We start from the raw sequence: 26,245 nt of genomic DNA, 5'->3' as shown, positions 1-26,245 counted from the left end.
CCAGCTTACCGTTAGAGTCGTGTTTGGTTCGAGTCTAGAGCACACTGCGTAATAGTACCTAATGTTTTTATGTCCGACACCTAAAGTATTTTTTTGGATGTTTGATAACCTGATAATATCAAGGGTGATATAGCAATATGTTGAGATAAAATGAAAGATGTCATGAAGTCTTTGGTTGTTCACTTTTAGTTAAAGAGGACCTTGGCTCTACAAAGTGATATGATATCTAATAAATATCGTGTCATAACTTCTTTTATCAAATGCTAATTGGTCTATATAACCAAACCATTAGAATTGTATATGTTACACAGGGAAGGATGGAACAATGTTACAATATTACACTATTCCCAAAGTTTTATAATAACCTTTTCTTATTCTTTGGCTTTACAACTTTGGGTATTTTAATGAATTTTGATTGGTTTGGTTCATGAAGTTGAGTGTCCGAACGTCTCAACCACTAATTTTGATCTACAGAAGGGGTAACTTTGTTTATCAGCTATGGGGATGTACATCAATTTATCGTCCATTGTCTTATCCCTTCACCACACTGTTTCCATGTTTACCAAGGTGTGTCTGAACAATACCCAGCCAGCTAATTCCTACCTGTCCTAATTCCATTAATCGCGCCCTACAATCAGACAAAGTTGTAATGAAGTTTACCATGTTTAAATTCTGGTTTGCTTGCACACTGAACTTGGAATACATGAATATATTAATTTAGTTAGACAGTGAAACGCTGCATGTCTTTAGACATTTGGGAATTGCCTTTAATTTGAAAGACACTTTTAATGGGCGAGAATTTTCCACATTTAAGTCTGTCCGAATGTTTACATGTTTTTCATAGATTTATTAGATTGTAAAGTTGTACATATTAAAGAAATGCATCATGTAATGGACATTTGAGTTGTCTTCTATAATACGGTATTTTAACAGAGGTGAATTCTTTAAAAAAACTTTTGACCCACTAAAATTTAAGTGGGGCAAAATTATCCCCTCTAAAAAATCACTTTGCCCCACTGATTTTAGTGGGGCAAATTTTTTAAAGAATTCACCTCAGAACTCAAAATGAGGAGAGGATAACATAGTAAGCCATGCGGCTGACGGTAACGTTTATTTGTTACTTTATGCAAGCTGTGTGGTGGACATTAATGCTTTTTAAGCAGCTTAGATTTAGAAAGCGGCTCCAATCTGTAATTTTAACTGTCAATATATGGTTTCCCAATTTTAATTACACTTAAGTTTTATTATCGGATACGCCCCTATAGGCCTCGGGGAGACTTTCAGGTGGGAGGGAAGTCGACCCTCCCACTTTTGATTGTAGTTTTTAAAAGAAAAAGTTATAAAAAATTTTAGTTGAATCATTTTTTTCTATGGATGATTTCTCTTGGGAGGTTGGTAGTACCATTAAACAATTAAAATAATTATAAACCTTACCAGTATTTATGAGAAGCTACCATGTAAAGTTCCGTTTGGTGGTTAGCGAGATCCTTTGGTACACACACAAACAGACACACACAGATCCTATTACTTTATTATAAAGACTAGCGGCTTTGTCCCTAGAGGCCTCTAGTGGCACTTTAAATATTTTTTTTTTATTTCAAATGTCTAGTTTGAGAAGAAAAATCTCTACGTAGAAAATTTATTTTTTGTGATAACTCTTGGGGAAGGGGGGTTGGTATCCTCCCTACAAATAGTTATAAACCTTCCCGAGACCTATGAGAAGCTACTCTATTAAGCAGAATTCGATCAATTCAGCGGTTAGCGAGATACTTCGGTACAAACAGACATCCTGTTACTTTATTATAAGGATTATGGAGAAAAATAATAAATGGGCAATCTTTTCCACAGACAACCTCCTGATTTGGTATGGGATAGAAACTCTCTGCTGGGAGCAGCAACTTTGGGCAGGGCAAAACATGCCACTGTCTGTAGAAGGTAACAGTTTAGTTCTAAATTCACCGTTAGGTGGTGTTGTCAAAAAATATGTTTCATCATAATTTAAACATAACATAGTTTTAAAAGCTATTGATCTATCGCAACCAAAGACTTTTTTATTAAACTAACATCTTTGTAACATAACAAATTAACAAATCATACTTATATATATTTTTGTTCATTTCTTATTCTTTTACTACTTAATAGCAGCTATCGCCCCTAGCCTCTAGTGGCTATTTAATATCATAGCAAAAAAATTGCGGTCACTGGAGCCTTTTAAAGATTTCTGGAGACCTGGAGGAACAGGACCTGCAGAATCATACCTGGAACCTGAAATCGACTTGAACACTTGTATTTCATATAAGGATGTACTACTAGAGGATAATTTAGTATTTTAGTAAGATAAAATGCTTTGTTTAAGTCAAAAAAATATTTTTGCTCTTTACCTGGATCACCCTGCCAGGTTTGCCGGCATCCTGTGCCCGCCAGGATGGAGATATTCAAAAAATTCCAACTCTCAGTTATGTGTTATACCCATACTTAAAAAGTCAAGCAGTTTGGGCTCTTTATCTTTCACACACAGAAAATGAGATAGAAAAAAACGGGTGGGGGGGCGTTCAACGCTAGGGTGGGTCGATTTTGGACATTTTTTTTCTGAGGGCAAAGCGGGGATCTGCACTCAACTTATATAGATATAATACACCTCTGGATGATTTAAAATTCATCCTAAGTCTTAAAACCGCTGACGACCAGACATTCAATTGTATAGCTATTTGTAAATGGGAGTCAAAAATTTATTGAATCAGAACTATTGCTTCATGGTGCTCCCTGGAAATGCCTTGAGGAGCTGAATCAGGAACTTTTGTCCGTTTCAAAATATCTCGTTCCTAGCCTTAGAAAATCTAAAAAACCTCTACAAATTGGACAATTCTCAATAAACCTTAAATTTTTTTGTTTTTTTAGTGATTTCTAAGGCTAGGAACGAGATATTTTGAAACGGACAAAAGTTCCTGATTCAGCTCCTCAAGGCCTTTCCAGGGAGCACCATGAAGCCATAGTTCTGATTCAACAATTTTTATGAATGTCGTCTTTGCATACTAATAAGTAATGAATTATATTTTTAAGTGGTCGTGTTCTAAAACTCAATTTTTTAAAATTCTTTTTCGGTCAGAAATGTTTTTAAGTTTAATTTTATCTGTTGCATATTCCCGCTTTGTCTAATTCCGATATGAACCCACCCTATTCAACGCCCCCCCCCCCCCACACTTTTCTGGGATCTTGCTGTGTCAAGTATCAACTCTTGGTAATATCAAAGGATGACTCCATGCAAAATTTGAGCCGGATCCGGCCAAAACCGGCCGTGAATTTTATAAAAAACCGTTTTTTTCCGGTTTTTAGGGGGTATCTGTAAATCGATTCAGCTGGAGCAAAACCGGTTGGAGGTACAAAAAATTTTACTTCACATGAAATTTAACTAATGCAATTGCCTACAAAAATGTACTTCATCATCAACTTGATTGGACAACTCTTTCCCCTCCTAAATGTCCATTAAAACCTCGGAAACGGCAAAAATCGCCAAAAATCACGCCTTCGGCGTCAAATAACGGCTAAACGGTCAGTCGGAGGCGAATTAAACATAAATAAAGAAATGTCCGCCTCAAAAAGTTGTTCAATATAAAAGACTCCTTCCCCTCCTTTAAGGGGAAAAACTGAAAAAACGTCATTTTCAAAAGTATGCCCACTTCGTGGGTGTGGGGGGCACTGAACCCGTCACCCCAGGGTCACCAAATATAAAGTCTAGGCGGCTCACATTGCTGAATTTTCACCAAGTGAAAGTCTTGTGTCATTATCTCTTATGAGAAAAAAGTTATTAATTAATTAAAATTTCAAATTGTGATTTTTTGATGGATTTCTTTGATGAAATGACAGGCCGGTCAATTTTTAGGCCATTTTTGCGGTTTTTGGGCCGTCACGCCCAAACGGTTTGAGATAATCTCACGGGACCTTGTGCCCAACCTAAGTCTGGTTATTTGTGAGGTCTAGGAAAAAAAATCAGACTTACGCAAAAGATTATAATTATAATCTTTACACAGAAAAATGGCACGAGGTGAGGGTTTGAGGGGGGCAAAATGAACCGAGCAGCGATTTTTGACGGCGCACAACGATGTCGTGCTTCATCCAATCTGGGTTTTTTTTTCTTAGACCTCACAAATAACCAGACTTAGGTCGGGCAAAAGGTCCTGTGAGATTATCGCAAACCGTTTGGGCGTGACGGCCCAAAAACCGCAAAAAATGGCCTAAAAATTGACCGGCCTGTCATTTCATCACAGAAATCCATCAAAAAATCACAATTTGAAATTCTAATTAATTAATAACTTTTTTCTCATAAGAGATAATGACACAAGACTTTCACTTGGTGAAAATTCAGCAATGTGAGCCGCCTAGACGGTTTTTTATAAAATTCACGGCCGGTTTTGGCCGGATCCGGCTCAAATTTTGCATGGAGTCATCCTTTGATATTCCCAACAGTTGATACTTGACACAGCAAGATCCCAGAAAAGTGTGGTTTATCTACCCCCCCCCCCCCCGACCGTTAAGGGTTAAAATCTAAATGTATTTTAGAGGTTATTATTCCGGAGTAAGGGTGCCCGACCTCTCCCCTGATGGTGGGATGGACCATGGGGGGAAGCTGACATGTCACCAGCTCAATTCTCTTGGTGGGCCACCACATGACGTCATGGCACAGACAAATATTTCTGTCATGGCGTCACCTGACTTTCATCCTGCAGGTAAGAAAATATCCAGGGATAAGACAATGGCCGACTAATTCATGAACATCCCAAATGATAGTACACAAAATTACTCCTTCTCTAGATTACACTTAGTGGTTGAAACGTTTTGAAACTCAACTAAACGAACCAACCAATCAAAATTTAAAAAAGTCCCCAAAGTTGTTAAGCCAACAAATAAGAAATCTTCATTATAGTGTAATTAACAGTCTAGTGTCCCCTCCCCCCATGAAAATATAAGATTTTGTGTGAAGCTTCTCCTTAAGTTACTTGTGCATTTATTTTCCATGTTATCTCTTTCTTTTAACACCTTACATTAATTAAGTCACAATTTTTTACAATTTAACTTTTCATAGACATGGCAAGGTATTTTTGTAGGGAGGATATCGTCTTATATTCATAAAAAAATACTACTTTTCATGATTTTTAAACAATAATTAAAATAAAAAAAGTCTAAATTATTAAATAATGCAATATTTGAGTCAGATGATATGTGTGGTAAGTAGAAAATAAAGTTTATAATTAAGTCTTGTATAATTTAAGTTGGGATAAGTTTTTGTTTGCTTAGGATTCTAAATTTGTTGACCATTTCTTTGATTAACCCAAACTCTGATAAATATATATTTTAAGATGTCTAGAAAAAGATTTCAATTTTATGAGAAAATTATTATATTTTGATTTGTATTGCAACTTTTAAGAGTTCAGTAGATAATTGCTATTACTTCACGTTTTTTTTATTGATATCCGTTGATATTGTTGTTGTCTAGATCAAAATAGCTTGCCGAAATGTCAAGGATTAAGCACAATGTGTTACTCTATTTTCTATAGAGACAAAACCCCTTCACAACAACCCCCTCCCATCCCAATCAACATATTTTTTGGCTTCAAAACCGATAAATATTCACTGGATTAAAACCGGTTCTAAGATATAGTGAAAAATCATGCATACCAGTTTTGTTAGGCTAAGCACTCTGCCTTTCGGGGATAAAAAAAACTGGTTTGAATCTTTTAATTTTTTTAATTTGATGTCCGCGGAAAGCTGTCTATAATACGATAAATATTTAAAATTGTAGAATATCGGAGTAACGGAGGTCTGCACTACGAGATGAAACTCCGACGACATAGCTGTTGTGCTTTGCTCTGTGACAAGACTGGGGTTGAAAGAGTTATTGTTCTCCTTCTACTCGGAGCTCTTCTTATTATATTTTCTACGGTAAGTGGTTTAGTTTTGTAAACTAGCGGCTACGCACCTAGGGTCCAGGGGCTTTGTAAAAATCGCTAAAAACCATCCCAAGACTTAAATCTTGAAATTAAATAGTCTAAAACCATTACAGCACCTATGTAAAGCTTACATAAAATCGGTTTAGTAGTTATTGAGATCTTAAGCTTCAGACAAAAACCCTTATTACTTTACATAATATGATATATGTGCATAAGGAGCAAATATAGGAAAAAATAAGCTACTGTATGATTAACTTTGTGTGTCCGTCTTTAACTTCTTAAGGTTATTGTTTATATGTGATTTTCTTGGCTGCTATTTAAGATAGACTACTTATTTCATTGTTTCATTATTGATACAACTTGGTCCTTTTTATAATTGCCTTATTATGTTTTTCTCTGATGACATGTTCTATTTAAGATAGACTGCTTATTTTATTGTTAAAGATACACCTTTCCTAGGGACATTGGACAGTGATTCTGACAAACAATGCTAAGTGAAAATTTCCTCACAACTTTCCCCCCCCCCTTCCTTACCCACTTTCCTTTAGGTGCAGCAGAAAACAAGTTTTTCGTGTGGCGTACCACAAAATATGCAAAAAAAATTTTAAGCCTTTTCAAGTATACAACTTGGTCCTTTTTATCCTTTTTTGTCCTTATTATGTGTTTCTCTGATGACATGTTCTATTTAGGTTGTGTTATCCCTGATATATTTGAAATCTCTGGGAGGAGGCCAAGGTAATCAAATCAACAAATTCTTAAATATACCCAATTCTAAAAACATCGTTCATTAATCACATGAAAACCCCCAATTGTAAAAAAAAATTCAAGTAATCAAATCCAGGGAGTTAGGGAGGGGACAATGGATCGAATATTTAATTTTTAGGAGTCTCAGACTTTGGGTACTGGATTAAAAAGAATGTGCAAGAATTTAGCAGGTTCTGACTGACTTTGGGTACTAGTGAATCAAATGCCACTAACTCGCTTGTTAGTTTTGAATATAGCAGACGAGTATCAATAAACTTAATTTGTTATGAGATGGCTGGTTTTAACAATTTTTTTCTCTCCAGAAAATACCATTTAATAGATAAAAACTTTATTGTGATATTTGTGAAATAACCAATCTAAGAACCCTAATCTTACAACCTAAATTTAGAGTTATGGGGCTATGGGTTATCTATGGGTAATCTAATTTTCAAATTAATGCTTTTTTCTTGGAACTTTTATCTTATTTTATAGTTTTCTGAACTTTAAAATTTCCTTAACATTTTCTGGATAAATCTGGATTTTATGGTCTTTCAGCTAAAACTCTTAATTAATTGCCCATTGTCCCCTCCCTTACTCCCTGAAACAAATCAATTTATTCTATATATTATATTCTTAAAAAAGCTTTAAACTAAAGGTATCAAATCATCAAACTATATCAGCACTTATTAGTAGCAAAGCTACTCTATAATTCACTTTGTCCGTCCATCAGTCAGTCCGTCAGTCCGTAACGCTATGGGGGAAATGGGATTTACTCAGCTCCTATAAAAGATAGAATGCTGAAATTTTTGACAACATTCCCATCAGTAAGGAGCACAATTGACTATAAAACATCTCAGGCGTTCGGACCGATTTTTAGCAGGTTTTAGGCTATTTTTATATTTTTCACATTTTTCTCCATATCTTCAGTGTTTATGGTCTGATTTTCAAAATTTTTTCAGTTACAGATATCAAAATGAAATTTCCCGTCGTTTTAAGGAACAACCATGAAAGCCAGACTGCCTTTTTAGCAGGTTTTAGGCTATTTTTATATTTTTCACATTTTTCTCCATATCTTCAGTGTTTATGGTCCGATTTTCAAAATTTTTTCAGTTATAGATATCAAAATTAAATTTCCCGTCTTTTAAAGAAAACAATCATGACGGCCAGACTGCCTTTTTAGCAGGTTTTAGGCTATTTTTTATATATTTAACATTTTTCTCCATATCTTCAGTGTTTATAGTCTGATTTTCAAAATTTTCAGTTATAGATATCAAAATTAAATTTCCTGTCTTTTAAACAAAATAACCATGACAGCCAGACTGCCTTTTTGGCAGGTTTTAGGCTATTTTTATATTTTTTACATTTTTCTCCATATCTTAAGTGTATATGTTCCGATTTTCCAATTTTTTTAAGTTAAGGATTTAAAAATTAAATTTTTTGTCGTTTTAATAAAACAACAATGACGGCCAGACTCCCTTTTATCAGGTTTTTGGCTATTTTTATATGTTTTACATATTTCCCCATATCTTTGTTTATTTTGATGCAATTTTCAAACTTTTATGGGATATCAGTATCAAAATAGTTTTTCCCATTGTTATGAGCATCTTTAATATAATATACTTTGACCATCGGCATCATGCAAAATAAAACAAGGTTTCATGTTTATTTTATCCAATAAATCTATTCTTGATTTTAGTAAAAACCTTTTAAATCTACCTGTACGTATTACCATTGACGATTTTTTGTGCTTCGCTACTTATGGATGTTGTCATCCTTGTTAAATATATAAATCCAATAATTTTATATATCAGATTATGTTTTTTTTCTGTTTTGTTGGCCCATATATAGGTCGATTGTCCGGATCAACGAAAATGAGATTTAGTTTAAAATTTATGAAACTAATTACAACGAATAAAATAGTTTGATATAAAAATTTATGAATAATTCTCATTCACATTTTATGACACTTCATGAATTCGGCATTTTATAGGAGAAGGAGAAATCAATTTCAAAGATTAGATACAAATATAATTCATCAAATACATTTCTACAAATTATATTTGATATTATATTATAGATTATTTATTTTCATATTCTTTAACTTAATTTCTAAAAATTTTAATTTACATAATCCACGAATTAAGAATGAAAATTTAAATATTTGAATAATTTTTGATTATTTGTAAACATAATTTGTAAGGTTACATTAATTTCAAATATTTAATAATATCATTAAAAGTAAAGCTTTAATATAATTAGGGTCGTTCTGTCTGTATGCCCGTCTGTAACGGTTAGCTCCTTACGTAAATTTAGACATATTAGAATTGTCCTATCGATTTTAAACGTTGTATGATGACTATAATCTATAATCGATACCAGAACTAAATATAAACGAAAAGATAAAAAAATGTGGGATGGAGAACATATATCTAAAATTAAATAGGTCTCATAAGCGTTACCGATCAACCGACAAGGACTTGAAGGTTAAATTAGCTGAAGCTTTTTATAGTGCCTATAAAAAATAACGTCATACAATACAAATGATCAATGATATTCCAATACACAGACTAAATTACCAATGGTAGGCCAGTATGACGGAAACTTGAAAAATAATTAAAATTGTATTGAAGGATTTAGTGTCGTGTTTCCTGATGAAAATGGCGGCTCATCATTGGGACAGAGACTGCTCAATAGAAACTATGACCAAAGGAATTTAGTTTTGGCTTTATTTTGGTAGTGTAACTACTCTATATCTATGGTCTGCATGTCTAATCCTCCGTATGTATTAATGTAAGTAAGTCACAATATAAAAGTAAGTACATGTGGCTTACTAGGTTTCGTGGTGCTTTTCCTCAAGATGTCTAGCGAACATAGAACTCTCTCCGCTCTTATTTTGAAATAAATAGGAATTAAGGGGTAGAAGGTGTTTTTCTTTATACTTAACCCTTGCATAACAATTTATGGTTCGCTACTCATGGACGCTACTCTAAAAATGTTATGATTGGTTAGTTTAACTATGAGCTGTAAAGTAATCGTAAAACATAATTAAATGATTTTGTCAAAAGCCTAACTAAACTGTGAAATTGTCAGAGCCTCAGATTCGTATGCGTGTACATCAACTCAGTGTCTACAATTGTCAGAAAGGTAACTTTTCAATTCAGGGATCTAAAGGGATAAGACAATAGCCGATAAATTGTTGTAAATTCCAATTGATGATACATAAAATTGTCGCTTCTGTAGATTACAAATAGTACTTGATTCATTTTAACACTCAACTCAATAAATCAACCAATCAAAATCCCCATAACTGTCAAGCCAACGAATAACAAAGCTTTATTATGAAATTTTGAGGACTAGAGTAATAAACAGTCCATTGTCCCCTCTCTCTCTGTGTTTTCAATTAGTCCCCGCTATACTGGAACATTTTCAACAGGGATACAGGGATATAATCAAAATCATTATGATAAAGAAGGTTTATTTTTGCGTAATTCTTTAAAGTTGGGCGTTGGGTTGTAGTCAAATGCTATTGTTAAGTCAAACTGTTCCTAATTATGGACCATTTCATTTATATACATTTGGTTATAATTAAGAACATTTTGACTTAACACGAGCATTTGACTACGAGCCAACGCCCATCTTTACGCAAAAATGACGTTTGTTTTTATAAGTGTACAATTATGCGAATGTTAGTTATATGGCTAGGGTGAGTGATAAATTAAATTAAAAATTATTGTTCTCTTCCTCCCTGCTTTTTTACCGCCATTGTTCAACTTCAAATTTCTCTAACCAGGGTTTAACAGCCGCAGATTTATTCATTTGCACCAAATTAATCAAAATATATACTGGCCTGTCATTGGTAATTTAGTCTGTATATTTGCCTATAATTGGTCATTTGTATTTGTATAGCTTAATTTCTTTTTAGGACCTATAAAGAGCTTCATTGGCGGCCATAAGGCAATATTTAAGTATAGTGGTCTAGATTGCTTTAAGCCGCAGTATAAGCTGCCTTTATAAAACAATATACAATTGCAGCCGAGCTGCCCTCATAATATGCAGCGGCCAAGCCCTGGCCCTAACACATGAGTAAAGTGAAGTAAGATTGACTTTCAGTAGACTTGTGTGGAAATGTGCAAACTTTTGATGAGAAATGTTTGAGGGGTATAATTAGAAATGCATTTTATGAATCAAGTTCTCTAATGCAGGATTTTAAATGTTTTTATTAGCAGAGTAGATGCTCTATAGTTTACTTTACTCGTCTGTTTGTCCAATTATTTTTTTGGAAAATAACTTGATTACAATCTCTAGTATGAGATCTTCATTTCCATATTAGAGACCGACGGACAATAAATTTAAACTATTGGCTGTATTAAAAGCTCTTTATAGTGCCCTAAAAAAATACAATACAAATGACCAATGATATGCCAATACACAGACAAAAGTTAATAATGACAGGTCAGTATTCATTTTAATTGACCAATGGTAGACCAGTATGACGTCATTTTTATAGGCATTATAAAGAGCTTCTTGTTTTAAGCTTGTTGGATATAATTTCCCATGTTTTTAACATATTGTCTACTTCTAAAATTGTATGAGCTAGTCCTTACCTTATACTTCTTATGGATAGTATCATCCTTGATAATTTTTGTATTTAGAATAGAGAGAATGTCGAGTAAAACTGGGGATCCTTGTTCCAGCTTCTATGAAGCTGCCTGCGGAGGCTGGGTAACATCCAGGTAAAGTTTTATATTGTTCTAGCTTGTTTGAAGCTGACTTGACTTGACTTGAAAGGTATTCTGTCTCGTAAGACACTACCGCCCATCTCTACACTTCCTTCTATGTCTGGCTAAATTTTGTACTGTGTACTGTAGACCACAGTGTTCACATGGGGCTCTTCTGGACCTCGGAGCTTGCCCCTCATTCTCTGCGTCAGGATTGCACTTCTTCTTGTGCCTGGCAAAGTTAGACTTGCTGACTATCTTCTCACATTTATCACATTTCTTTCTGTCTGCATCAATGTATGATCCTGTACAGCTCTTCATGTGTGTTGTTAGATTTGACTTGTAGTCAAAAATTTCTCCACATAAATCACATGTAAATTTCATTTTTTGACTAGATTTCTCGTGGACTCTCTTTCTGTGGTTAATGAGGCCTGTCTTGTTTTTGCAAACAATACCACAGTTTTCGTAGGTGCAAATAAAGTTGTCGTCAATGTCGTCTACCGGATTTCTAGGGCCGCTTTCTTCCGGGATTCTCTTTCCTTTCCGTCTTTCCCAGGACTCCAGGTACTTCATCCTTTCCTGGACTGTTGCCTTCCACACTTTCCTGTCCTCTGTCAGCTGTCCGATCTGTGTGTATTCTATACTGGCCTCCCTCAGTAGCCTCTTCCAGTACAGTATGGTTTTTCTCTTCTTTCCTGGAACTTTGTCAAATGACTCCAAATCTTCCATCCAGCCTAATACTACTGCTTTCGTCATTCTGTTGTCATCCATTCTGAAAACATGTCCAATCCGTTCCATTACTCGTTTTTCAATTTTCCATCTTACACTCTTCACGTCCAATTCGTTTCTGACATCTTGCATGTTATAGCCGTCCTCTTGCATCTGGATAAGTGGGTGTTTGATTTTCTTACTCCACAGCCACCTATATTTTTTGTCCATTGTGCTCTGGAGTTGCTTGATTTTGCTCAGGAGCCATGTCCTAGTCTGACAGTCAAAAAGTAAGGTAGATTCAACACAGGCCTCAATAATTTTTGCCTGCATTTTCTTGGACAATTTAGAGCCTTTTAACCTGTTTTTTACCTTAAGCCAGGTGGCTCCAGCCCTCTTCTTTCTCTGTTTGGTGTCTTCACTCTCACCCATGTAACATCCAAGCATTCTGATCTTCTCACTATCCTCCCTACCGAAATTTAGTGTCTCCTCCTTGTCATCATTATTTCTCTCCTCAAACATGTTCATGACCTTCTTTGTCTCGTCAACACCCTGATTTAGCTCTTTTTTCTTTCCAGCAATTGTTGTGTCGTCAGCAAACAGTCCTTTGTCAATCTTTATTCTCTTAGCTTCTGAATTATTGGGTTTCTCCCATGTTCCAGTGCTTGGAAAGGCACTACCTGGGATCCACTTGAAGCTGATGCCTACCTCCATATCTGTCTCGTCCGCCTTTCTCTTCCTTGCTTTAGCTCCTATTCTCATCACTACTTGGTGAAAAATGTTGAATAGGACTGGGGATGATGGGCAGCCTTCTCTCAGTCCCCTCTGTGGTGTCCAACTCTCGCTTGTTCCTTCTCTGCTCTTGATTTTGTACATTGTAGTCTCATGCAAGTCAGAAATAACTCTCAAAGCTTTCTCTCCAATTCCGTATTTCTTTTAAATTTTCCATAGTGTTGGTTTATTTACTCTTGGGTAAGCTTTCTTCAGATCTAACAGACGGGCTCCTGGCATTTCTCCTTCGTCTATGTTAGTTCCTGCAGCTGTTGCTCTGTTAAGTAAGTCTCTGGTGTCCTCTTGTATCCTGAACATGATTTGCGTAACATCTGCTGTTGATCTGTTTTTTCTAAAACCGGCTTGGTCGTCATCCAGTAGGTTCATTTTCTCTGACCACACTCTTAGTCTGCTGGCCATGATTCTGGCAAGAATCCTGGAACCCATGGCCAACAGGCAAACTCCTCTGTAGTTGTTAGCATTGTTTCTGTCGCCTTTCTTGTATAGTGGAATCACCAGGCCAATTTTTAGTGATAGATCCCACTTTTCAGCCCCGTTTTCAAACATATACTGAACCATTTCTATAACCTTTTCAATGATTTCTGGTCCTCCTTTGAACAGGTAAATTAACCTCACTCCGTCTTCTCCAGGTGCTGACTCTCTCATTTTTTTCATCTCCTTTAGAATTTCTTCTCTCGATGGAGTCTGTTCCAATATGTCCGACCATAATCTTGCTTCTTCAGTGTTACTTATATCTTCAACTAGATCTGCTGCTGCTTCCATGTCTTCAGGGTTGTTTTCAAATCTATCCTTCGAGATTTCCTGAAAATGGTTCTTAAACTGTTCTTTAGTCAAGTTGGTGGAGTCTGGGGCTCTAGTCATACCTCTAGTGCCCAACTCTTTCAATTTCTTGTAAACCGCTCCAGAGTCACCTCTGATCCCGGCTTCCTCACACTCTGATATTATTCCGTCCCACCATTCTTTCTCCCACAGTCTAGTTTTTCTCTGAAGGTCAGTCCTTGCTTCTTTCAGTTGTGTCTTTATCTGGTTTAGTTCTGCTTCCAGTCTTTCTATATCATCGGCATTTCTTTCTCTTTGTCTCCTCTCCATACAGTCATTTCTCTGGGTAAGGCATCCAGTTATTCTGGCTCTCAATCTCTGTATTTCCTCATCTCTTCCGACCATCCATGGGTTCTCAATCTTTTTTTCTTGTAAGCCACATATGTCCTCAGCAGCTTTTGTCACAACTTTTGTTATCTCTGTCCAATTCGTAGAGTCTTGCGGCATGTTCAGCCGTTCCGGCACCTCCAGCCGTTCCGGCACCTCCAGCCGTTCCGGCACCTCCAGCCGTTCCGGCACCTCCAGCCGTTCCGGCACCTCCAGCCGTTCTGGCACATCCAGCCATTCTGGCACATGCAGCCGTTCTCGTTCTCTTTCCTCCAGTAGTATTTCTACTCTGTGTCTGTATCTGGTGGCAATGACTTCGTCTTTCAGTTTCTTCCAGCATATTTTTTGTGTCCGTTTTTGGTTAAATGGTATACTCTTCTTTGGTTTTTCTATGGTCAACGTCATTTTCTTTGGTTTGTTGTCTGACAATGAGTTTTCTCCAACTGTGCAAATTTTTCTGACTAGTTTATGTCTTTGGTTATTGCGCATGAGGAATCCATCTAGTTCATACCATCTTCTAAGGGCCGGGTTGAACCATGTTCCTCTCCTTTTGTGATTGAAAAAACTGTTTACGAAACATAAGTTGTTTTCTTCACAAAACTCTATAAGAACTCATCTTTGTTTGCCCATTCTGTGTGTACTCTCAGGTCCTCTCTAGCTTCCTCTATTTCTGCTTCATTTTTTCCCTTCCACACTGGCATGTATGTGGCTGTGAGGGAATGTCCAAGGGATTTGATAGAAATTGTTCTCTCATTGTATTTGGTGCGTTGGCCATTTTCACACCAAGACTCTAGTGTGCGACCCCTTAAAAGTATTGCAGCTCTGTTGGTGTAGGTGATAGCTGTTAGGTTTTCATTTTCCCCTAACCAAATTGTCCCTTGACTCTCGCTCTTTACTTCAGAAATTAAAACTGCGTCCCAATTGTTCTTGTTAGCTCTGTCTGCCATTGCTCTCAGTCTCCTTCTGTTCTGTTGTCTTAGTGATACTCGCTGAGCATTCCAGGTGATGATATTTAGGGCCTGGTCTGTTCTCCTGTTCTGGTCAGTATTTTCTCTGGCTTGTCTCTTTTCTGTTCTCCTGGTATTCCTCCTTTCTCGTCTCCGTCTCTTTCCCTCCTCTGTCTTGTCTCTGGGTCCTGGGTTGGGGTGGATTGTCCTTAATTTTATTTTAATCTCAGCCTCTGTTCTTCGTCTGTCTTTGGTAGTAGTAGTAGAAAGTGTATTGATGGTCTTAAGCCGACATGTTTTTAAAGAGGGAAAGGATTTGGCTAGTTTCCATTCCCTCTGTTGCCAAAAAAAGGTATCTGGCGGTTCTTTCTGCACGAAATACATCTCCAGACTTCTCCTCCTTGGCCTCCTGGCCTGTTTGCCACTCCCGGGTGGGAGTGTTCCCGCTTGCACCACTGGAAGGTCTGACCATACCACAAGCAAACTAGCTTGTTTGAAGCTGCCTGCGTGGCTGGGTAACATCTTCAGCATCTCGGGGCTAAAAAAACTAATTTTAATCTTATAACTGTACATTCTATATCCGCGGAAAGCCGTTTATAATACGAGGAAAGAAATAACTATTATTTGTCTTAAATTCAAGGCTCACTAAAATTTGAAGAAATCGGTTTAGAATCTAAAACAATTTAATTATTTAGGAATATTACCCGACCTTTGGACTCTATCTCATACCTGAATGATTTACAATTAGAGATGGACAGAAAAATTAAAGGTAAGCCTACCCGTTGAATAAAACAATAGAGAATTTGAAAAGGTTAAATGACTTTATGTCCCCATCCCTAGGACCTTTTGCCAACATCTTAATCTGGACTTTCAATATAAGCCATTAGCATCGTCAATATTAACACAGCCAAGTCGCTACAAAAATGTAGAAAACAATTTGATAGCAGTCGAAAAAGGGCTCCAAGACACGGGCCAGGTAGTGGTCTGGGTTATGCATCAATACTTATTACATTAATAGATTGGACTTAGGTTCGAGCCCTTTTTGTGGGTTTCAATATTTTGTGAAAAAAAATAAAAAAAATTGAACAGAATGTATAATTATAATTTTGAATACAAATATTTTGTGTTTGTTTTTCTGTATTTGTATTGCACTTGTACAAACATATAAAATTACGTATTTCAATAAATGAGAAAACACAAGAAAGCTTTTTAGCCTATATTTGTTAAACTTAAAAATATGGTTTTTTTTGGTTTTCCAGGTCAAAAAAGGGAAATATGGGAGTTTAAATTCATTCTGAATGGTTTTTGATAGAAAGTAATTAAATTATTGAAAAATGCCTAGTAAAAATATGTTTTTTTTTTTGGTTTTCCAGGTCAAAAAAGGAAATATGCCAGTCCCTTACAGATCGGGCCCCAATTCCCAACTTAATAGATCGGGGGGGGGGGGGGGGGGGGCTCAAAGAGCCCCCCCCTCTATCTCGGCTCCTAGTACAGATAAAGACGTAAAATTTTTTTCTGGTGGTTCATGTGTATTTTTAGAGAAAATTACTTTTTCTAGTCATAGCAGTCAGACCGCTCCTTAGCCGCTTTTTAGCGGCCAGCCGCTAAATTTTAAAACAGCTGTAGAGCGGCCAATTTTGCAGCTAGGATGACCAAATTTTAGGACGAACTTTTATTTTTCATAACAAAAAAATTACCTTTTCTGATCATCGCCGAAAAACGGCAAATAACGGAAACCGCCATTTTCGGCGGTTACGGCGGTAAAACGGCGGTTGGCGGCGCAAATTAATATTTTTATTTGTTTATTATTGCTCAAGGATTTACCAAAAAAAATTATAGGTCTCTAGCTGTGATAGAAGCCACGATATTCATGATTTATATCTGTAGTAAAAGCCAGACAAAAATCGGTCATAAAGTCGGTCAGGGAGCGGTCAAACGGTCATAACACCACTTTTCTCAGAAGGTCATTGATATCTAAGTATTCACCAAAAAAAATTTAGGTTTCTACCTTATACACAAAAGTCATAATGTAGAAATTAAGATTTATTTAGAATTTTTTCTAATTTTTTTTGCTACCCAACCGACTTTGACCGGACACCACGACCGACACAGACCAGATATCATAATAAAATCAACTCTTGCCGACGTATAATTACTAAACTTAAAAAGTCATGAAGTTACAGCTCTCCATCTTACCTACAAAAAAAATGAGATTGAAAAAACTAGAGGGGGGGGGGGCTCAAAGAGCCCCCCCCCCCCCGATCTGTAAGGGTTAATAATTAATTCATTCTGAATTCTGAATGGTTTTTAAGAGAAAGTTATTAAATTATTGAAATTTGCACAAAAAACTAAGATTTTAAAATTTGCCCCTAAATTTATCAGCTATTGTCTTATCTTATTATCTTTAGATTCTAGAGTTGTAACCCTTCATCTTCCTTAGTTATAGCAATGTCTCAACCTACCTCTCTCTGTCTCAAAATAAACCACGCAGGTGGAATTTTAAGTACCCCAGTCATTTTATTTCCTCAATATGTGTACAAATGTATCTGCAAGTATTAAAAATAGATAAATCCTTATAGAGACTTTACAGAGCTCGGTAGCTGGACAAAGTGTCTCTAAAATCAGCCATGTGACGTCATAAAAATGAGGGAGATGAGAAGAGAAGTGGGAAAGAAAATTCCTAAAAAAGTGATGGAAAATCCTTCATTATATGACGTCACATGGCTGATTTTAGACAATTTGTCCCGCTACAGAGCTCGGCTCAAATTCAAACAATTTTTGAATTTTTTTGTTGAAAATATTAATTGCCATATTTAGGCCAGGTTTAGACTTCCTGCTGATTTTAAAAACTGTAAACGGCTTATTCGGATCCTTTGTACTACCTAATAACTAAGTGATAATGCATATTAGATCAAGTCTTTGTGTAAATAGTTTGATATATTCCTTAGCTATAATATATTGTAGATTATACTCATTTGCGTTCTAAATGGTCGATTATATCCATTGATCATCTATTTTATTACATCTATTATTACTTGATCAAAATTGACAATGTATGTCAAATTTAGAGGAAAATATATATACACACAGTAAGAAGGGGGAAGTCTCTTGTAAAGAGTTTCCAAGTTATTTGCATAATCTGAAACTTAAGTTTATTCTATTTTGTCTCATGCTCTAGTTATTTACATATATTTTGGTCAAGTTATTTATGTGCATATTTTGTTACTTAAGTTTAAAGCACTTATATAATTGAAATATTTTGAAAAAGGCCAAATTTTAAGAGAATGAAAAGAAAACAAAGAATCTGATATATCTTAACAAGACAAGTTGTATCAATCAGTGACAAATCATTAAAACCACGCACCATCGAGAAGCTGCTTATAGTGCCTATATAAAATGACGTCATACAATTCAAATGACCTATGATAGGCCAGTATAGATTTTACCATTGGTCGATAAAAATGTATACAGGTATATCTATTTTTGGTCCTTTTTGTTTTCTGATCCTTCAAAAAGCTAGGTGTGAAACCCCTGGTTTAGGCAAAAATAGAAAGTGAAAATTCTACTTTTTTCAGATTTAGTAGAATCTATCCCAACCACAGAACCTCAAATGAACAAGGAAATTCAGAAATTAGATTAACCTTTAAAGTGAAGCTTTATTAGTTACAAAATAGTGTTAAGACAAGGATGACAATATTAGTAAAAGCGAGACTTATCCAGACAAAACTAAACATGTTAAATAATATTAAGTCTTAAGTAAATCCTTAAAAGAATAATGAAACGGGAAGGGGGTATATGTGCTACACCAAACCCACCAAATTAGGGTTAAATTATTTGATATTTGCATAGGTATAATAAATTATACTACAACAATAACATAATTAATAAACATACTCAAATATATATTTAATTACATTTGTGTTAATCAAAGTGTAAGGAAAGCTATTAAATTTGGTTTGTAAAGTGAAACAAGTTTAAGTTTATGTTTACATTTGATGGATCAACATAAATTGAAAGTTCTAACTGTAAAGTAGGAATATAATGATTTAAATAAACTACACAATGAATTTCAATAATTTTACATATATAATCCTAATATAAAAGACAGGATCTCTGTAATGAGGATCTCGTTAACCGCTGAACCGATACGGATACTCTTTACAGTGTATATTCGGATAGGTCCTGGGAAGGTTTATAGCTATTTTGGGGGAGGGTATTTTTTTATTTTTCAAGAATCTCGTTAACCGCTGAACCGATACGGATACTCTTTACAGTGTATATTCGGATAGGTCCTGGGAAGGTTTATAGCTATTTTGGGGGAGGGTATTTTTTTTTTTCAAGCTAGAAATTAAAAAGAGGGGTGGGGTGATAGGTGGTTTGAATTCATCCCCTCCCCCCACCACCTTGAGGTGCGCGTTTCTGCTAGTATTTAAATATAAAAGGTAAAATTCTATTATTGTATGTGTTTAAAAGAAGATTAAATATAAGGCTTATAAGATTCATTTGAAAATAATTTCTGGACAAATGACCGCTCTGTCAGGTATATGATTTGTACCAGAGTTGTCTGGACACAGACCAGCTCAAAAATCTGGGAATCCAGCCATTTCTCAAGTTTCTCCATGACAACTTCAACTCAACCCTGGACCCTGCGGCGGCTGATCATGAAGACCTAACCCAAGTTTTATCTGGTAAGTTTTAAGTTTCTTAGCATTTGTCAGATTAAAAGATTTATTCTGATGCATAGTTTTTAAGTAAAGCTTCCCTATTACAGCGTGTTTTTATTTAAATGATCAAAAAGTTTAACTTACTTACGATTAACAGAAGTTATTCACTGATATCCCATTTTCGTCATTGACGTTAAGCATTTTATTTTTGTGTAAGAAAATATTATTTAATGGTTTTCAACAAATTATGCCTTAAAAACCGGTTTTTCCTTATATTTTAAGATTAGTGGATCATGACTAATTTAATGGGAGATATTGATTATAATACTTTAGTTACTTTAAATAAAAACACACTGTAAAAGGCATTGTCCAAATCTTATGCTATTTTGATATTGGTATTTTATTTCTACTTGTAAAAATTTAAGTATTAACTACAAGCGCTACAAGTCTTTGCTGTTATTAAAATGTCTACTTTAATTAATTATTTAAACTATTAGTTTTACGGCATTAAAATGTACACTATTAAATTTACAATTAATTTAATTAAATTTGCTTGAAAGTATCTGTTTAATGTTTTCAAATGAAGGTCTTTTATTGACAATGTGATAGTGAGGAATTTGAATTCAATTGACAATTGTGGCTTGCAATCTATTCATGTTAGTTTTTAGTTTGAGGATATAAAAATGGTTCATATTAAAAGAAGAAATATTTTCTTTATGAAGTAACCTTTCTTTTGTTGATGAAAATTACTTTTTGTAATTAGATACAATTTATATTGAAGTAATTTTAAATAAGTTTCCATAAACATTTTTACTTTGAATGACCACTTTGCTACACAGTTAGCAATTTAAATTCCTAACTTTAATAAACATACAAATATGATAAAACGGTCTATTTATTCAAAACATTTACATAAATTGTTACTTTGACATTTGCAAAGCATTTGAGTCTCTAAGAATAAAATTCTTCCACTCCACTTCTCTCTATTTGTGTGTGTGTGTGTGTGCGTTTGTGCAGGGATCTGAAGGAATAAGACAATGGTCGATAAATTTATGTACATTCCCCAATGATGACTCACAAAATTACCCCTTCTGTAGATTAAAATTAGGGGTTGAAACGTTTAAACACTCAATTTGATAAACCAACAAATTATTTTTGTAGAAGTCCCCAAAGTTTTTAAGACAACGAATTAGAAAATGTTTCTGTAAAACAGCCCTTTGTCCCCTCTCTCTCTGATTTGTGTGTGTGTATGTGTGTGTGTGTGTGTGAGTAAGTGTGTGTGTGTGTGTAGTTGTGGGCTGTATTATTGAATCAATTTATTTTGCTCAGGGTTTTGTCAAATATATATTTGTATTTGTGTAAAGATAAACAACAAAGTACTAGAAACTGATATAAATGATGAGAGGAAACTATCAAAACAAGTCACAAGTTTATTTGAAAAGCATTTTCACATTAATTGGATACTTTTTGCTTCAGACAAATTATTAATTGCTCGATTAATTTTTTAAGTCTAATCAGAAGACTCTTACTAGTGCCTATACAAAAATGACATCATTCAATACAAATGACCAATGATAGGTCAATACACAGACTAAATTACCAATGTCAGGCCAGTGTATATCTTAATTGGCCAATGGTAGACCAGTATGACGTCATTTTTATTGGTACATAAAAATTCTTCGCAGTCCGAACATAAAAAAATAGAATGATAAAAAACTAAATTTGGTCAATTTTTTCGTGTAAAGCCTAAAATACGCCTAATCTGCTGTACAAATGTTATTTTATTTTTAGCAGCAAAGATACTTTTCAACATGTCTTTTATGTTGGTAAATCTGCAAGTTCTTAAACAAATACATTGGTATGCTTGAAATATTTATATCCTATTATATAAAGTAGTAAGGTTTTCCGTCTATAGCTTAAGATTTAAATTTCAACTACTCCAATTTTTGGAAACTTCTGTTAGTTCCTGGATAGTTTTAGGCTATTTTCTTGCTTTACTTACCCCCTTCGAATACAAAAAAGAGCGCAGACGCTAGTTTTCAAATTAAAAAACAGGAAGCCTGCAGCAACTAAAGCGAGAAATGCAGTCTACCATAACTTAAGACGTTAAAAATCTGTGGATTTCATTGGTATAAATAGAATAAATCTTCTTTTTGGATGAAACTGTTCTTGTACTTTTTCCGTACGAGTCTTTTCACTTTATAAAAGTAATATTTTGTCCCAAAGCTCTAGAAATGTCATAATAATTACATTATAATAAGATTTTTATTTTTATTCTTAATTTTTATGATTCAAAAACTTTTAGATTTTCTGTTTTGAAATAATGTTGACATTTGACATTGTTTATGAATAGGAAATAAGTATGCCGATGTTTTTTACATATGCTAATTGTTGGTGGGTGGTTATCGTCACCCCCTCTAAGGACGAATCCACTAATATATAGAAATATCTTCTGTAATTTACAATTTAATCAAAAGAATTAAATTTTAGAAAAATAGATATTCATAATCATTATTTAATATTAATATTAAATCGGAGAAATTGGTTGCAAAATATTTTATTTGGATGTCATTTTTTGTAATTCTATTCAGAAAGTGCACAACAATTCGTCAGGGGGGTGTGAAATTATCTTACAACCCCTAACCGCTCACAACTGGTGTTTTTTAATTATTTCAAAATAAATGAAATTAAACCAATATTTTTTCCTATTTCAGACCTTTTACAATTTGGCGGGTCAGCACTATTCGATATAAATGTAGAGATACATCCTCACAACAACTCCAGATATGTTTTCATCATCTCACTCCCGGCTAAAACAGGCATGTTCAATCGCTTCCGCATAAAAAGATATAACTGTGATATGGCACATTATTTACGAAAAAAACATTTTTCTGCATGAGGCCTCAGATTTTGATAAAAACTTCCAGTCCCCTTCATTTGGTCATAAAACTAAGGGCTGGGTGATTTTTAACCTTTTTAATCCATTTAAAGTCCGATTTTTCGCGCATTTTCTCACTGTGGTGTTTTCACAATGAAAAAAGGCATTTTTTCATGATTTTCAAGTATAAAATTTTTACATTAATTTTCAACTTACAGACATGTTTTATATATCAAATTAATCACCCAGATGGGTACAATATAGAATTTGTCTTTAAAATCACAAAAATCATGAACTGCAGGGTGTCCCAAGAAAAATGTCAAAACAGGTTTTTTAAACTTTTGACACTGTGAGGAAACGAAGTTTGCCCATTTCTTGCCTTGAGAGTGAATATCATCCATTTTACAACACATATGAAGTAAATTTGGCGTTGTAACTCCAAATTTGGACACCTGAGAAATTTTTGAAACACCCTGTAAAAGTGATTGTTGCGTCTGTAGAGCTAAAAATTGGTCCAAATTGATTATTTTTTTCAAATTAGCATACAAAGTATCTAAGTGTGTTAGGCCATAGTGACCAGATTACAATTTTTATATTTTTTGGACACCCTGTATTTAAAAAAAAAAAGAAATTTTTTTTTTGTTTTTTTAATTTTTTTTCTGTTTTTTTAAGTTACCTAAAACTGTCATATAGATACAGATTTTGACTAATAACAATAATATTTGCCTATTTTACAAATTTACACACTTTTGGGACACCCTGTGCATGTTTTTAAAAAATGGTGGTTTTTGCCCCTTTTTGGTTGGAAGGAGTCGTTTTAGGGCCAGAGACTATTTCTTCATTTTTGTACAACTTTTCAAGGCACATAATTTGTTATTTATACATCAACCGCCTCCGGCGAACAGTTTTGCCGTTATTTACCGCCAAAGGCGGAATTTTGACCTTTTTTACCGTTCTCGAGGTTTTAATGGGCATTTTTGGTAAGAAGGCGTTGATTTATCAAAATCACTCTGAAATACTTTTATTTAGGCTATTTTATTTACTAAATTTCATGTGAAATAAAAAATTTTGTATATCCAACCCATTTTTGTCAAAAGGAATTTTAAATGGACGTGATTTATGTTTCTTTTATTACTAATGTTATATCAATTATTAAAAGCGAAGCTTTTCTATAATTAGGGTCGGTCCGCCCGTCCGTACGTCCGTCCATCCGTCACAGATAGCTTTTTTCGTTAATTTAGACATGTTAGAATTGTCCTATCGATTTCAAATTTTGCATGGTGATTCCTTTAGTAGTTAGGTACGATTTAGAAAGCGTAGCAACTCTATAATCATTACCAAAATGTCCGTACGTCCATTTTAAACATGTTGATTTTTTTACTTTTTTAAATAGCTTTTTTTTGTTAATTTAGGCATGTTAGAATTGTCCTATCGATTTCAAATTTTGCATGGTGATTCCTGTAATAGTTAGGTACGAGTTAGAAAGCGTAGCAACTCTATAGTCATTACAAGAATGTCCGTACGTCCATTTTAAACATGTTGATTTTTTTACATTTTTAACAACAAATTTGTATGTGACCTAATTATCCGATTGGTCTGATTTTTGGTATACTGACTCCTGGGACAACAAAGTACAATATTATAAGCGAAGCAACTCTAAAATCAAGTCCTAAAAATGTAAGTATGTCCATAATCATTATCCTGTATCAAGCAGTTTTTTAACAAATTTACTTACAATTTTGCTTTGACTCTTATACATTCGCATTCTGATTATTCAGTTCTGACATTATACAAGTGTTAATGTCCGTTTGTCCTACCGTTTCAGAGCTTTGCTTTTATGGATGTTGTCATCCTTGTTAATATTATATTCACTTCATTCACTTGTTTTAACAATTGAAATCGATCTTGACGAAAAACGGTTAGATGCACAAAAATTTTCACTTCACATGAAATTTAGTAAATAAAATAGCCTAAATAAAAGTATTTCAGAGTTATTTTGATAAATCAACGACTTCTTACCAAAAATGCCCGTTAAAACCTCAAGAATGGTAAAAAAGGTCAAAATTCCGCCTTTGGCGGTAAATTAAGGCAAAACGGTTCGCCGGAGGCGGTTGATGTATAAATATTAAATTATGTGCCTTTCAAAGTTGTACAAAAATGAAGAAATAGTCTCTGTCCCTAAAACGACTCCTTCCAACCAAAAAGGGGCAAAAACCACCATTTTTTTAAAACATGCACAGGGTGTCCCAAAAGTGTGTAAATTTGTAAAATAGGCAAATATTATTGTTATTAGTCAAAATCTGTATCTATATGACAGTTTTAGGTAACTTAAAAAAACAGAAAAAAATTTAAAAAATCAAAAAAAAAATTTCTCATTTTTTTTAAAATACAGAGTGTCCAAAAAATATAAAAATTGTAATCTGGTCAGAAAACACTATGGCCTAACACACTTAGATACTTTGTATGCTAATTTGAAAAAAATAATCAATTTGGACCAATTTTTAGCTCTACAGACGCAACAATCACTTTTACAGGGTGTTTCAAGTATTTCTCAGGTGTCCAAATTTGGAGTTACCACGCCAAATTTGCTTCATATGTGTTGTAAAATGGATGATATTCACTCTCAAGGCAAGAAATGGGCAAACTTCGTTTCCTCACAGTGTCAAAAGTTTAAAAAACCTGTTTTGACATTTTTCTTGGGACACCCTGTAATTCATGATTTTTGTGATTTTAAAGACAAATTCTATATTGTACCCATCTGGGTGATTAATTTGATATATAAAACATGTCTGTAAGTTGAAAATTAATGTAAAAATGTTATACTTGAAAATCATGAAAAAATGCCTTTTTTTCATTGTGAAAACACCACAGTGAGAAAATGCGCGAAAAATCGGACTTTAAATGGATTAAAAAGGTTAAAAATCACCCAGCCCTTAGTTTTATGACCAAATGAAGGGGACTGGAAGTTTTTATCAAAATCTGAGGCCTCATGCAGAAAAATGTTTTTTTCGTAAATAATGTGCCATATATAAAAGAGAAGCTTAGTTTTTGTATGCAAAAAAATCTAAAAAGAAATAATCTAGAGACACACTCTCTAAATCAGCCAAAAGGAAAACTTTGGAGGAACACACCAGTCATACTATTGGTTAGAAAGTGTACAGATTTTATTTCAATTTCTAGGGATATAGCTAGCTTTCGGAAAATTATATCGCTGAAAAATTTCGTCGCTGGTATTATTAGAAAGAATCGTGTATAACAAACATTAATAAAGATTTTTGTCTGCTATAATTTCTTTTTTAAGTTTGACTAATTTGTGGTCAAATGGACCATATAGACTAATATGTCTTTTATTTTTGTGTTACATACGAGTACAATTAAAGTACTGAAATTCTATTAAAATAGTTTCTTTATTTAATTCTTAGATTCAATTTTATGTCCTTTTTTAATGCAAGAAAGAACAATCTTTGTTGCGGAAACGATTGAACATAACTCTGTACAGGTCATCCTGCCTTGTTTCCCAGCAGGGCACATACAGAGCGGTCAGACTATCCCAGCAGGGCGCATAAAGAGCGGTCAGACCATGGGGACAGTAGGGAAGAAGCTTATAGTGCCTAATGAAAAATGACGTCATACAATACAAATGACCAATGATAGGAAAGTATGCATTGTAATTGACCAATTATATACTGGCCTACCATTGGTC

General features: G+C 34.4%; 1 protein-coding gene across 1 annotated transcript; it reads left to right on the top strand.

Annotated features, from left to right (window-relative positions):
• Positions 1-1,681: 1,681 nt before the first annotated feature.
• On the top strand, positions 1,682-26,157 carry LOC145315392 (uncharacterized). Its single transcript, XM_080155375.1, has 12 exons — positions 1,682-1,935; positions 4,558-4,724; positions 5,798-5,937; positions 6,635-6,680; positions 9,320-9,398; positions 9,780-9,833; positions 11,342-11,422; positions 15,696-15,769; positions 18,576-18,620; positions 19,542-19,688; positions 22,379-22,483; positions 26,042-26,157. Exons 1-12 carry the CDS (start codon positions 1,829-1,831, stop codon positions 26,155-26,157), a joined length of 1,161 nt encoding a protein of 386 aa, XP_080011501.1. The 5' UTR covers positions 1,682-1,828.
• Positions 26,158-26,245: the final 88 nt, after the last annotated feature.

Source organism: Acartia tonsa, chromosome 4, assembly GCF_053477335.1.
Source record: "Acartia tonsa isolate MP-2025a chromosome 4, ASM5347733v1, whole genome shotgun sequence".
Lineage (NCBI taxonomy): Eukaryota > Metazoa > Arthropoda > Copepoda > Calanoida > Acartiidae > Acartia > Acartia tonsa.
The sequence above is the reverse complement of the archived record's forward strand: the minus strand, read 5'-3'. Positions and strand labels throughout refer to the sequence as shown.

Bases quoted from the DNA above. Each gene is read 5' to 3' on its own strand.
- LOC145315392 (XM_080155375.1), top strand. From the start codon at position 1,829: ATGGGCAATCTTTTCCACAGACAACCTCCTGATTTGGTATGGGATAGA. The intron at 6,681-9,319 runs GTAATCAAATCA...ATTGTATTGAAG, and splicing joins ATCTCTGGGAGGAGGCCAAG to GATTTAGTGTCGTGTTTCCT. The intron at 22,484-26,041 runs GCATGTTCAATC...AACTCTGTACAG, and splicing joins CTCACTCCCGGCTAAAACAG to GTCATCCTGCCTTGTTTCCC.